Here is a 13,482-nt window from a genome sequence, read left to right as displayed (position 1 = left end):
ACATTACAAAAAAAAACTGAACACACTACACATACTGCTAAATAAAATTTATAATACAAAAGAAATGTCTTCTGAATTCAATATAACTACCACATTATTGGCCTGGCATTAATCATAAATACTAACTGGGATGAAAAATCAAATTTACAAGTCTTATAAGAATCAGGTTGCTTTCTTTTTCTTTTTTTGAAGATAGAAAAAGATAAGCTCCAATTAAGAAAGGAATGGAGACAAGGTTACTCTATCACTGTTTCCTTTCAACTAGTGTATGAAAGATACTCTATGAAGAAAGTCAAGCAGGGATTCAGAAAGGAATAAACAAGAATTTATTTTGTTCTATTGCTTTTTAACTTCTCAAACAACAAACAGCAATTAAATAACTTTCATAAGTCTTTACATACAAAAAAGAAGAAAAATATATTATAAAATTCTATTTCATCTTAAATCTAATAACTATAGAAAACATGTTGTTTCAATAATTTTATTTTCATAACCCCAAAAAATAGAAAATAAATTAAAAAATATCCAGTAATGTTAATTTAAATTATTTCAAATGTTAATTTATAAATTGTAAGATAAGCTTGGAATATCAGAATGTGCATTATGTTAGACTAAAATGCAAGAAGTCAGTTCAATATGACACGATGAACTTCTGCAGTGTAAAATATCATTCAAATAAAACAAAGAAATATCATTAACTCAAATAATAAATAATACCATGGTGTTATATTTTTAAAATCTCTACATTACTGATCAATTTTGGTAAAAAAAGTGTTAACATTATTAAAGAAAAACACTGATGATGAGAATCCAATAAGTGGATCACGATTTATAAGATAAAAAGATGCAATCCGATATTCTAAAAGCCAGTTTTATAAAGGTTTTTACAGTTAAAACATGAAATACACGATTATACAAAAATATGTAACATAATACTAAAATGAGCTTATACAAACCAATTTTCATCATAATGACTTATAGATGCAAAAAACCCAGCAATAACTTAATTTCAGCTAACCCTATGCTAGCAAAAAAAGTATTGCTGATGATACGGATGGTTACAAACTAAGTTGAAAATATTTTGACGTAAATTATCTGATAAGCTTAAGTTTAAATAGGGTTTTCAACAATTATAAAAATTTAGATAAGCCATAAGTCCAGTTTGGCATTTCAATTTTATTACAAGCAAGTTCAACTTCATAAAATCTAAATGAATTATATTCAGGATATTGTTAATTGTTTGCAGTAATATACACAGTGCTGCAACACTTGAGCAGCTCTGCACCTGTCCTGCAAGTTAATTTGGCCTAGAAAAGCGCTTCCCTATAATAATAGGTTTGCACTTATCACTGGCCTCAATGATTAAAACTCATTACTTTTTTCAATAGAAATGGATGTAACCAAAAACCTGCAAAACCCTCAACCAGTATACTGTCATTAATATTAAAATTTTAACCTTATACCATTAACATTAAAATCATTACCTATGTAAAATTATTTAAACCTTTCCAACATGAGATTTTTTTCAAAAGCAGAAAGGTTGATTAAAATAACTTTCATAAGTTAAATAAGATAAATAACTTTCATAAGTCTTTACATACAAAAAAGAAGAAAAATATATTATAAAATTCTATTTCATCTTAAATCTAATAACTATAGAAAACATGTTGTTTCAATAATTTTATTTTCATAACCCCAAAAAATAGAAAATAAATTAAAAAATATCCAGTAATGTTAATTTAAATTATTTCAAATGTTAATTTATAAATTGTAAGATAAGCTTGGAATATCAGAATGTGCATTATGTTAGACTAAAATGCAAGAAGTCAGTTCAATATGACACGATGAACTTCTGCAGTGTAAAATATCATTCAAATAAAACAAAGAAATATCATTAACTCAAATAATAAATAATACCATGGTGTTATATTTTTAAAATCTCTACATTACTGATCAATTTTGGTAAAAAAAGTGTTAACATTATTAAAGAAAAACACTGATGATGAGAATCCAATAAGTGGATCACGATTTATAAGATAAAAAGATGCAATCCGATATTCTAAAAGCCAGTTTTATAAAGGTTTTTACAGTTAAAACATGAAATACACGATTATACAAAAATATGTAACATAATACTAAAATGAGCTTATACAAACCAATTTTCATCATAATGACTTATAGATGCAAAAAACCCAGCAATAACTTAATTTCAGCTAACCCTATGCTAGCAAAAAAAGTATTGCTGATGATACGGATGGTTACAAACTAAGTTGAAAATATTTTGACGTAAATTATCTGATAAGCTTAAGTTTAAATAGGGTTTTCAACAATTATAAAAATTTAGATAAGCCATAAGTCCAGTTTGGTATTTCAATTTTATTACAAGCAAGTTCAACTTCATAAAATCTAAATGAATTATATTCAGGATATTGTTAATTGTTTGCAGTAATATACACAGTGCTGCAACACTTGAGCAGCTCTGCACCTGTCCTGCAAGTTAATTTGGCCTAGAAAAGAGCTTCCCTATAATAATAGGTTTGCACTTATCACTGGCCTCAATGATTAAAACTCATTACTTTTTTCAATAGAAATGGATGTAACCAAAAAAACCTGCAAAACCCTCAACCAGTATACTGTCATTAATATTAAAATTTTAACCTTATACCATTAACATTAAAATCATTACCTATGTAAAATTATTTAAACCTTTCCAACATGAGATTTTTTTCAAAAGCAGAAAGGTTGATTAAAACTAATTGACTGTATCAGATCATAGAAATAAATTTAATTTATTTACAATACCTTTCACCACTTTTTATCACTGTTGACTTAAAAGGATATAGTCATAGCAATAGTAAGGTTTTCCTACTACATTCGCATGGAACTCAGGAGTTTCTAAGCTAGGCCATCATTCAACTTCTCTTCAGTATGTTATCATCACTGAAATGTTTAAATCTATGGAACTTTTCAAGTAAAGAAATGGTTTGCAATTCCTTGACACTAAATTTGACCTGGGAGTCCAATTGTGTCCATTTAAATTTAGGGATGAAACTTCTATGTTGCATTACCAAATTCAATGATGTTAGGTATAGTTATAGAGTGAGATAAGTCATCAGTAATCATGAAGACTGTTATGGCGTGTATTTTGAATTAACTAATGTTAACTTACGTTTATTCTTGTACGGGTCATTCCATGTCAATTCAACCACAGAAAAAACAATTTTTTCACCCACCATCTCATATTTTGACAAAACTTAGCTTGTTTGTTCTATCTACAGAGGTAAGTAACCACACCAAATTTCAAATCTCTATCGCACTTTGCAATCATGTTATGGCCATTCATAGTTTTAAGGTTTTTCACGTTTTGCTAGTCGGATGTCGCTAGACAAAAAGCGTCTGTAAATATAAAATAATTTGTCATTTATTTAATTTTCACCCAATCATGGTGAAATTTTTAACTTTTGCTCTCTAAATTATGGGGATTCTAAAGAAAAATATAAGTCTTCCAAGTGTAATGATTTTGGCAGAAAAAAATCTTATTTTTGCATCTCTAAAATTTTTAAAAACTAAAATATGATTTAGAATTAACTCAATATTTCAAGAAGGGAAACGGATAATCACAAAATCTTTTTTCCTAAATAATCCTAATGAAATGGGCTATAATAAAAATAAATAAAATTTTTGGTGTTTTCATTCCTTTGTATAGTTTTTTAAGTTAAATGTAAAGGTTTTTGAAATTACTCATTGAGCTACTGTAGGACCTACATAAATTATTAAACTGCCACTTGCACTATTTTTAGAATAGATAATTATTTGATTACAATTCTTGAGTTCAAAAATAAGAAAGCTGCAATTAGAAATAGGCCCAGCTTGCAAAGTGTGCAGTCATGTTTGTTTGCTGCTGGAACTGTGCAAGTGTAACAGGAGAAATACATGTTTGGTCAAGCATATCATCAAGCAAGCTATTCTTTGCTTGCCTAGTTAGTGTGTTACTTGTGCTTTCTGAGGAAACAGCATGGTATATACTGCTTACAATTTTAATTTCTTACTACACATTTTCTAATAAATTGAAAAATAATTATTTTTTCTAATATTTATATTGTATTATTTCAGGAAGTGGCTGACTTAGAAACACATCAAGCAGTTTTCTTGTGATATAGCTGGTATAGAAGCAGAAATCTTGTTTTATTGAATATATTGTGCGACTAACTTAAATCGTATATACTAAAACAATATTAAAAATTTTTGGATGTGGCTGAATCTGAAACTAGACTGCTCATTTTAAAAGAAATATACAATAACAATTAAAGGATATTTGCTGGAACATTTGTATTAAATTACCAAGTATAACAAATACTTTAACCTGCTATTTAGCTTTAATTTGAAATGAAAGATAAGTGCAGTGTAGGGATAATAACACAGACAGAATGTCTGTTTTACCACCCAAAATGTCTGTGTCATATCACCCAAAAAGTAATAGAAAACACAAGTGAACGGTCTGAGAAACAACTCAATATACAAGGGTAAGTCAATTATTATCCGCAATTTGGTTATATTTTTGTTTATGTTGGTAGCATCGTCGTGTTGCATAGATGACGCATGTGTGGCTTAATTGTTATGTCTGTGCAGATTTGATGCTGCTAGGTTAGTTCCATTATTGCTGCCCTGCCGTTAACCATGGCTGCTTTGGTTTCTGTTTGCACCAAAGAAGAGCAACGTTCAATGATCTGCTTTTTGTGGTCGGAAGGTGTATCAGGGGCTGAAATTCATCGAAGACTTTTGGTACAGTATGGGAACAGAGTGTTGCCGCAATGGAGTGTCTACAAATGGATTGAAAAATTAAAAAATGGTCGCACAAGTGTTATGCACGACAAAGGAGCCGGACAACCGTTTACCGCCACAAATGAGGAAAACATGAGCATGCACATGAAATGTTTTCTTAGACAGACAAGTAACTATTGATGAAGTGGCACATTATCTGCAAATTAGTCACGGTTCTGCCTACAAAATCATCCACAACAGACTTTGGTTTCATAAAGTCTGTGCAAGATGGGTCCCAAAACAACTTACACAGTTGCATAAACAAATGCGCTTGAACATCTGTCAAAAACATTTGGATCATTTGGTAATTAACAGGACATCTTAGACAGAATCATCACTGGTGACAAAACAGGATCCATCATTATGAGCTGGAGAGTAAACGGCAGAGTATGGAATGGAAGCATCCAAATTCGCCCTGCAAAAAAAAGTTCAAGACACAACCATCTACAGGAAAACTGATGCTTACGATTTTTTGGGACTCACAAGGCCCAGTACTGGAACATTATGAGGAAAGGGGCATGACAATAAACAGTGCGCATTATAGTGAGATGCTTACTGCCAAGCTGAAGCCTGCAATTCGAAGCAAACGCCGAGGACTGTTGTTGAAAGGTGTTGTGTTGTTGCATGACAATACCTGTCTACATACTGCTGCCCACACAGCTGAAACGCTCCAGAAACTCAACTTTGAAGTACTGGCTCATTCTCCGTATAGTCCTGATCTTGCCCCTTCTGACTACCACTTGTTTGGTCCACTCAAAGATGCCTTCTTTCAGTTTTGCAAATTAACATCATAAAAGTTAACTTCTACATCATTTTCAAAGTCGATTCATTGTAAGCTTGAAGAACACTTTGAAGACCTAAAAACCCTTCTGGGAACAAGAAGTTTCCATAACTTTAGGCCAAAAGGTTGTTCTGGGACTTTGGAAGCAAGAAGGATCAGCAGTGATGAGAAGCGCAGTCTCATTTACCAATTTAAGAAAAGAAGTGACATCAAATGTGAAAGAAGACTTGTACCCCTCTTGTTACATTGCTTGCATGTATGACAATCTCTCGTACTTTGTTATAACTGAAGTGAGTAAAGAAGGTGATATTACTTTAATTTTTTTTATCCTGTAGGACCATCACAGTCATTTTACTGGCCAACACGAGATGATACCTGCCCAGTGACAATTACTCACATCCTTGCATTTATTGAGTCTTCAAACACCTTGACTGGAAGATCACAATTCTCAATGGAGTGTATGAATTCTACCAATTCTCAATAGTATATGAATTCTACTCAAAAAGTAATGTCAAAACACTTTAAGTGCTTTAGACAGAAAACAGACTCACATAAAGTGAAATATAAGTTTTCAAACTTAAGTTCATAACTGCAGGGACTATACATTTTTACTTCCTTGTATGAAATAAAGGTAGTAGTATTGTGATCAAAAAAAATTTTGGTTTTCAGATATCAACAGAAATATCCATTTTGACTAGTTTCGGCGTGACATCTGTATCTACACACTTATGTTGCATTAACTCAAAAACAATTAGCCGTAGGATGTTAAAATTTTGGATTTAGGACTGTTATAACATCTAATTGTGCATCTCCCCTTTTGATTGCAATCAAATGAACCAAAAGTATCCAAAAAAAGCTCAATATCTCCAAAAATTTGGATTTTGGACTTTTTCTTAACTGTAGTAATAAGCACTCATTGAGAGCTTTTCAATGCTATATCATAAACAGTACTTATTTTCATTGGTTTGAAAGTTATAGCCTTATAAAATTTTAATTAAGGAAGTATTTTGATCTTACAAGAGAAGGCACATCAGTTCAAATCAGATTCATCTCCTTTTTTTTATTTATTTTTTATTTAAATATATTGATTTATTAATAATTATTAACCCGTGGTTGCAAAAATTATTTTATAATAAATAATAACAATTAAAAAAAAATATGGAAAATAAATTACAAGTAATTAGTGAAATAAAGTTTTATGAACTTCTAAAAATGTGTTATGTAATTTAATATGCATTACATATTACATATGTGTATATGTAATAGATTTGGTAAAACATCTGATATTTAATATTAATTGAAAATTATAATTTGTAATTGTATTATTTTTGGATTTTCTAGTTTAATTTTAATTATTCTGGAATTTCTATTTAATTTTAATCTTAAAGTTAACTACAGAATGACAAAAATAGACCCTCACAACAGTAATGTATACTTGTACACTGAGGCATACACATTTGATCTTTAATAAATTGCAAAAAATTCTTATCTTTCAGTTCATTACTCCTCTGATATTATCGTACAATATTCTTCCTAAGTCAGAGTTGATTAATCATTTCGTTCATTTGTTTTTTGTTACCAATCATTTAATCGCTCTTTGGTTTGATATAATTCTTCTGATCTTAATTTGCATACACGTTCTCTAGTTTTTAAATTTTCTCTCTCTACATTCATCATCCTCTCTTAATCTTTTTATTCTTTCTTTGGTTTTAACATTTTCTTCCTCTTTATATTTATCATCTCTTAATTTTTTTATTCTTCCCTTGTTCTTAACATTTTCTTTCTCTTAGAAGATATCATGAAGATCTTATCTTTCTTTTTCATTTTTGATTAATAAACAAATAATCTAATAATAAAAACTGAATGTTTTACACCATAAGGTCGAATTTACATTTGTAAGTCCGGTATACAACAGGAATATACTGAACTACACTAAACGGAATAATTTAATTATTATTAACTTTTATTTATACAACAGCAGAAATCTGAAACATTTGTTAATCAGCAACTCACAAAGATACAAATAATACTGATCTAGTAATTCAAGTAATAAAGGGGCTTTTACTCTAACCTAATATTTTATGCAAGATTGTTGAATTAATAATTATATAAATATTTGATGTTTATAAAAACTAATACTTCAGCAATGTATAACTGTCCATTTTATTAAAGAATTGGAAGATCATATCTCACTTTCAAATGAAATAGGTTTAAATAAAGTGTAGCAAAAAATGTGTAAATGTGTAATTTAATAGGTGTATAAGAAAGTCATATGATGTCCAAATCAGATTTTTTTTTATAAATATGTTTATAGGATTTTCAACTTTAAATTGTCCTTGTCTGTTCACTTGTAATTATTCTCTGTATGTTATTGATGATGTGTTTTTATTTTGTGTAATAGTTTATTTTTTAAATATAGAGTTTTATATCATTACCGTAATCAATCAATACATCAAGAAAATGTAATGTTTTATTACTTTTAATTTCGATGGTAAATTTTATTCTATTATTAAAATTGTTAAAATGATGGAATAATTGATTATTAGTTAATATTATAAATTGTGTTTAAATATAATGCCTAGTTGTCAAAAATAAAGTTTTTTTAAAACAAAAATTATTTCCTGAGTGACACAAATCAACAACCAAGATCAAAGGAAGCCCTACAATGCTTTGCTCAAAGATTAAAAACCTCCAAAATTTTATTTATTTATATTTTAGTCCATTTCATAAGGATTATTTAGGAAAAAAATATTTTATGATTATCTCTTTTCCTTCTTGAGATATTGAATTTAACGCTAAACCATATTTTCATTTTTTTAAATCTTAGATGCAAAAGATTTTGTGCCAAAATCGTTACATTCAGAAGAATATAACATTTTTCTCTAGAATCCACATAGTTTAGGGGGCATAACTTGAAAATTTCACGATTGGATGAAAAATAAACAAATGACAAATTATTTAATATTTACAGATGCTTTCTCTCTTGTAACATCTGACTAACAAAACGTGAAAACCTCATAACTTTTAATGGCCATAACATGACAATGAAATGAGGTAGAGAGTTGAAATTTGGTGTGTTTACTTACCTCTATATGTAGAACAAACAAGCTAAGTTTTTTCATCAAAATATGAGATAGTGGGTGAGAGAGTATGCTTGAATTGATATGGAATGACCCTACTATGAAGTGGGAATTTAATTACCAAAATGTCCTGCCTATTTAAAAAAAAAAACAAAAAACAAAAACACAGTATATGACCATCCCAGTGAATACATCAACCTGAATTTGTATGCTGCAACACTAACTACTGTTTTGTTTTTGAATGATTTTAAGTCATTCACATATCATAATCTCTTAAAATACAGTTATACGTGATTTCTTTCCAAAGAGCACAGGTAAAAAACACAGTCTCCTATCCGTACACTACAGTTTGTACTGTTATTGAGCAATTATATGTCCGATATGAACAGTCTTTTTCTAATTTCATGCAATCCTCAAACTTCATGACTCTTAACCAGGGGACAATAGCCATTATGCACATCTTGTTTATCAATTAAAATTTTAACTTCTTCGGTCTTTTTTCTTTCTTTCTGCTTCTTTCTTTCTCTGATAAGTCAACTTTCTTGAGATAAAAAAAAGAAAAAAATGTTAAGATTACAAAGCATAAGTATTGTTAACGTTAATTTAAGATGCTGTACTTATGCTTGAAATCAGAAATCAACCAAATAGCATTGAGCTATTAATAGGATTCCTTTTCTTTAGGCTGTAGACCAAGATTATTAAATTTGTATAACTAAAAATGTTTCTTATTCTCCTGTGATCTCTTGGGATGTGGGAATACAATCACACTCCTGGGATCTTGTAACTTTTCTGCTAATATTTTGGTTCCTGCACCAATTTAGAGCCTTCCATCTTTTCAATAATATGGATCACAATTAAATATGCTAACAAATATTTATATTAAAAGAAATATATACCTTAATGACAAACATTCAATAATGTAGTGGTATTTGCAGATCTGTCTTCAGATACAGATTATCGATTGATATGTATAGCATATAAGAATATATGAGAATAACTAATATACTAATATAACTTTAAAAGTTTTATTAATGTAATAAATAATATTAGAAGTCACAAAGTATTCAATCAAAAAGGAAATGAAAATAACAAAACTTCAAGTCTTACATCATAGTCATCAGTCAACCTTTCGTATTTAAATTTCTAAGTTTGGCAAATGCATTTTAATTTTTAAAGAAAATAAATTGTTACCTGTAATGCATTTCAGTTGGACTGTGTACATTTCTTGGACTGTAAATTCCATCAACTTGTTCAGGATAGGAACGTCGAAGTTCGATACTGTTAGGACGAGAAGGTCTTCCATCATTCATTACTGCTCCCATTAACTGTTCTTCGGTTGTATTATATACCTGCTAAATATATATATAAAATAATAAAATTAACGTTAGAAACTATGCATGTAAAAAAAGTTGATTTTTATTTTTCAATTGCTATCCTTTGTATCATCCCCCTTGTGAAACAGTAATCTATCACCTCTGCTGTTCCAATTCTAGTGAACACAATCTAATTTGAACTATCAGCCTGAACACAAACTTTGCAGCAATTTAGTGTATATGTAAATCATTTATGCTGACTGCTACAGCAGTTTCAAATGGTGCCAGAATTTCTACATATATATATAAATATACACACACATTAAAAGCTACTACTTAATTTATTTTAAACTTATTACTTTAAAAAGTTTTACTAAAGTTACTACTTAACTTAAAATTTACTATTTACTGATGCTAACTTAATCTACTCCATAAGGCACAGCTCTACCAGTGACCAGGTAAATCCCTAACAGCTTTTATGATTGTTTTCACTAACTGCCTGAGATATTCAGAATATTTCAATACTTCAGGAGAAAAATCCTTATTTCACTATAACTTTGGATGTAAATATTAGTCAAAAAAGAATCTTTAGTCTATGTCACTCAGGAGTAACAGAGTAGCAAGTTTGAAACCATTAACACACACTTTCATTCATCCTGCCTACTAAACATATCACTCAACAAGTAAATAATCTGTAAATTTTAAAGAAGCAAACGTTCAGCATTACATCATTCACAAGACAAATATTCCATAAATCCGGTGCAGATCATTATATAAATAAATTAAATATTAAATTGATTTCTTCAACTGCACAAGCATCACATGATTCACTTCAAAAGATATTAAAATATTTAACATAATAATCTAACAAATTATTCATATAAATTTTTTAAGTAGTTCATTACATTATTTATAATCTAAAAATTTTCATTTTGCTCTGAAAGCACTTCAAACAGGCTTTACGCGCATCCACCAGATAGGGAAGTTTAAGTTACACAAAGAACCTGCATTAAATAAAACTGAGGATGTACTAGGTCTATCCTCAGAAAGGAGAATTTAGCAGGATTAGGCCTGCCAATGTCTGGTATGTCAATTATGAAGAATTTGTAACTAATTAAATCAATGTCATTAGATTTTCATTATGTGCATACTTTATCTATAAAGTACTTTACAATATAATTTAAGATGAGTTATTTTAAATAATCTCTCTAAATGGTTTGATTATATTTTTTACAATTTGTGAAAATCATGTAGTTCTGAAAAGCACTTCAGACACTGCTGAAGCAATGGATTTTATGAAGCCACTGGATAGGAAATATATTCTATATGTTGACCATGGGACCAACTAGATAAAACCAAGGATGTACTGGCTTTAACAGTCTGCAACAACATACTCCATAAAAAAAAATTACTTAAAACTGGTTCTTTACAATAAATTTTTAACCATTTAAAATTATTTTTAGATATTTTTTAAATTTTAGCAAAATGCAAATGTGTTTTTCAGTGAAATACCTGAGGAGTGCGGTACGCTATTGATTGAGGCATTATATATTCCCCATGACCAACAGCGATCTGTCTCTGTCTTTCCCTGGTATTATGTGGCTGACGAACTCGTTTTTTATGTCTTCCACCTCCCCCTTCTGTTCCTCTTGGTCTATGTGGCTATGAAAAAAAAAATAAATAAAAAGGGATTAGAAAACAAGAAAACTTTCAACAAGAAGGATTTTTTAATTCCAATTACTGATGGGCATTACCAATGTTAGAAGAAATTGGAAAATGTACAATGTCTTTATATCATGAAATACATGATGGAAATCTGCAGTTGAATAAAGAATAATTTTATGATACAACATGAATTATTTTTAAAAAAAAGCCATGCTATATTTTTATTAAATTCAAATCTTTAAAAATCTACCTATCTTTTTTTTATTTTAAATATTACAAGTACACCAACATTATTGTTAACTGATTATCACTTCGTTCAACCAATTAAAGATCAAACAAGTTTCTCTAAAGAACAAACTTAGAAATGACAAAAACTCTTAAAATTGTTTGAACTAACCAATGTTTGTCCTTAAATGAACTAGTAATGAACTAGGGGCAATGGTCAGTTATAAAGACTATGTATAGTACGTATAATAAGTACATACTCATTCTAGAATTACCATATGAGGCTTTTTGATTCTTTGGGCATTAATTTTGATTAATGAGTGTTAAAATGGAACCGAACAATGGCTAGGAAACATCACTAAGAAAAGTAACTGCAATAAAATATAAAATTTGACCAGGCCAAGAACTGCAACTTTCTGTACAGCCAGGAGATTTAAACCTCTGAACCACCCGTGACCTATTTAAGTGATACCTTAAACATTTTGTCACTGTATGATTAATTTTTACTAGCTCATAGTTTATAAATTAACAGCACACAAAATACGAGGGCTATTCAGAAAGTAAGGAATGTTTTGGAATTTTAAAAAACCAAGTATAAGAAAAACTTTTTATTATATACATGTGAAAGAGGGACTAAAATACTACTTTTCAACATAATGCCATACAAATTCAGGCACTTATCATAGCGGTGGAGAAGTTTTGAAATTCCTGTGTCATAGAATTCTGCCGCCTGTGATCTCAACCACTCAGTGACACACCCATCTTGCACAAAATTTGTGGTAGCCTAGCTTCTGTGAAACAATTTCAAACAATAAAGTCCGTGAAACTTTTGTGGGAAACATAGAGAAAGCTGTTATTGTGAAACGGCGGTTTTCACTAATGTTTTCGTCAACTTTGGAGACCAGATCGTGAGTCACAATGCTCGGACGTCCACTCTTCTCTTTATCGTGAACGTTTGTTCGGCCATTTTTAAACTGAATGCACCACTTCCTGACAGTACTTTCACTCATTACGTTGGTCCCGTACACTTCACACAGTTCCCGATGAACAAAAAACGAATCACAGACCACACCTCACAACTGGTGGGATTTTTGATTGCAGCACACATTTCAAATTTATATATTAAAAAAACGGGCAGTGTGGAGATGTTCCTGTTGTCACGGCTGGACGCTGACTGAGGTGCCGAGCACGAGCACACCCATATATATATGCGATTGGCGTGCGCCTGGCGGCATCAGGTGGAAACGTTCCTTTACTTTCTGAATAGTCCTCATACTATTAACTAAAATATTACCTGTGATAATACTTTTAAAGAGAAAAAACTAATTATTAACATTGTTACAAAATTTCTCTCTAAAGATTTTAAATTACTGACAACAAATTTTAAAAACTTCACCTTATCATAAATGATGTCGATTTCATCTGACATATAGGGTTTTATTTAACTTCTTCAGTATTTCTATTTTAATCTCAATGAAAAGATTATAATTTAAATATCACCCTTCTTCATAAATCACTTTAATAAAATTTTGCAAATTTTCTGGATATTTGTATATTATTATGCTTACAGAATATTTTAGGGTCACAGACAGGTATG

At 29.8% G+C, this 13,482-nt stretch overlaps 1 protein-coding gene across 4 annotated transcripts in view; it reads right to left on the bottom strand.

The window, feature by feature from the left end:
- The window catches only part of SCAR (wiskott-Aldrich syndrome protein family member 3 SCAR), a 76,777-nt gene that overhangs the window by 15,087 nt on the left and 48,208 nt on the right, over window positions 1-13,482 (bottom strand). For 3 of the 4 annotated variants that reach the window (XM_075377336.1, XM_075377362.1, XM_075377345.1), the window contains exons 5-6: window positions 11,508-11,657; window positions 9,874-10,034 (exon numbers count right to left, since the gene is read on the bottom strand). In XM_075377336.1, coding sequence (XP_075233451.1) covers window positions 9,874-10,034; window positions 11,508-11,657 — 311 coding nt within the window. The remainder of the gene's footprint in view (window positions 1-9,873; window positions 10,035-11,507; window positions 11,658-13,482) is intronic. The other variant, XM_075377354.1, reaches the window with a different exon arrangement.

The sequence above is a fragment of the Lycorma delicatula genome, chromosome 1, assembly GCF_047948215.1.
Source record: "Lycorma delicatula isolate Av1 chromosome 1, ASM4794821v1, whole genome shotgun sequence".
NCBI lineage: Eukaryota > Metazoa > Arthropoda > Insecta > Hemiptera > Fulgoridae > Lycorma > Lycorma delicatula.
The sequence above is the reverse complement of the archived record's forward strand: the minus strand, read 5'-3'. Positions and strand labels throughout refer to the sequence as shown.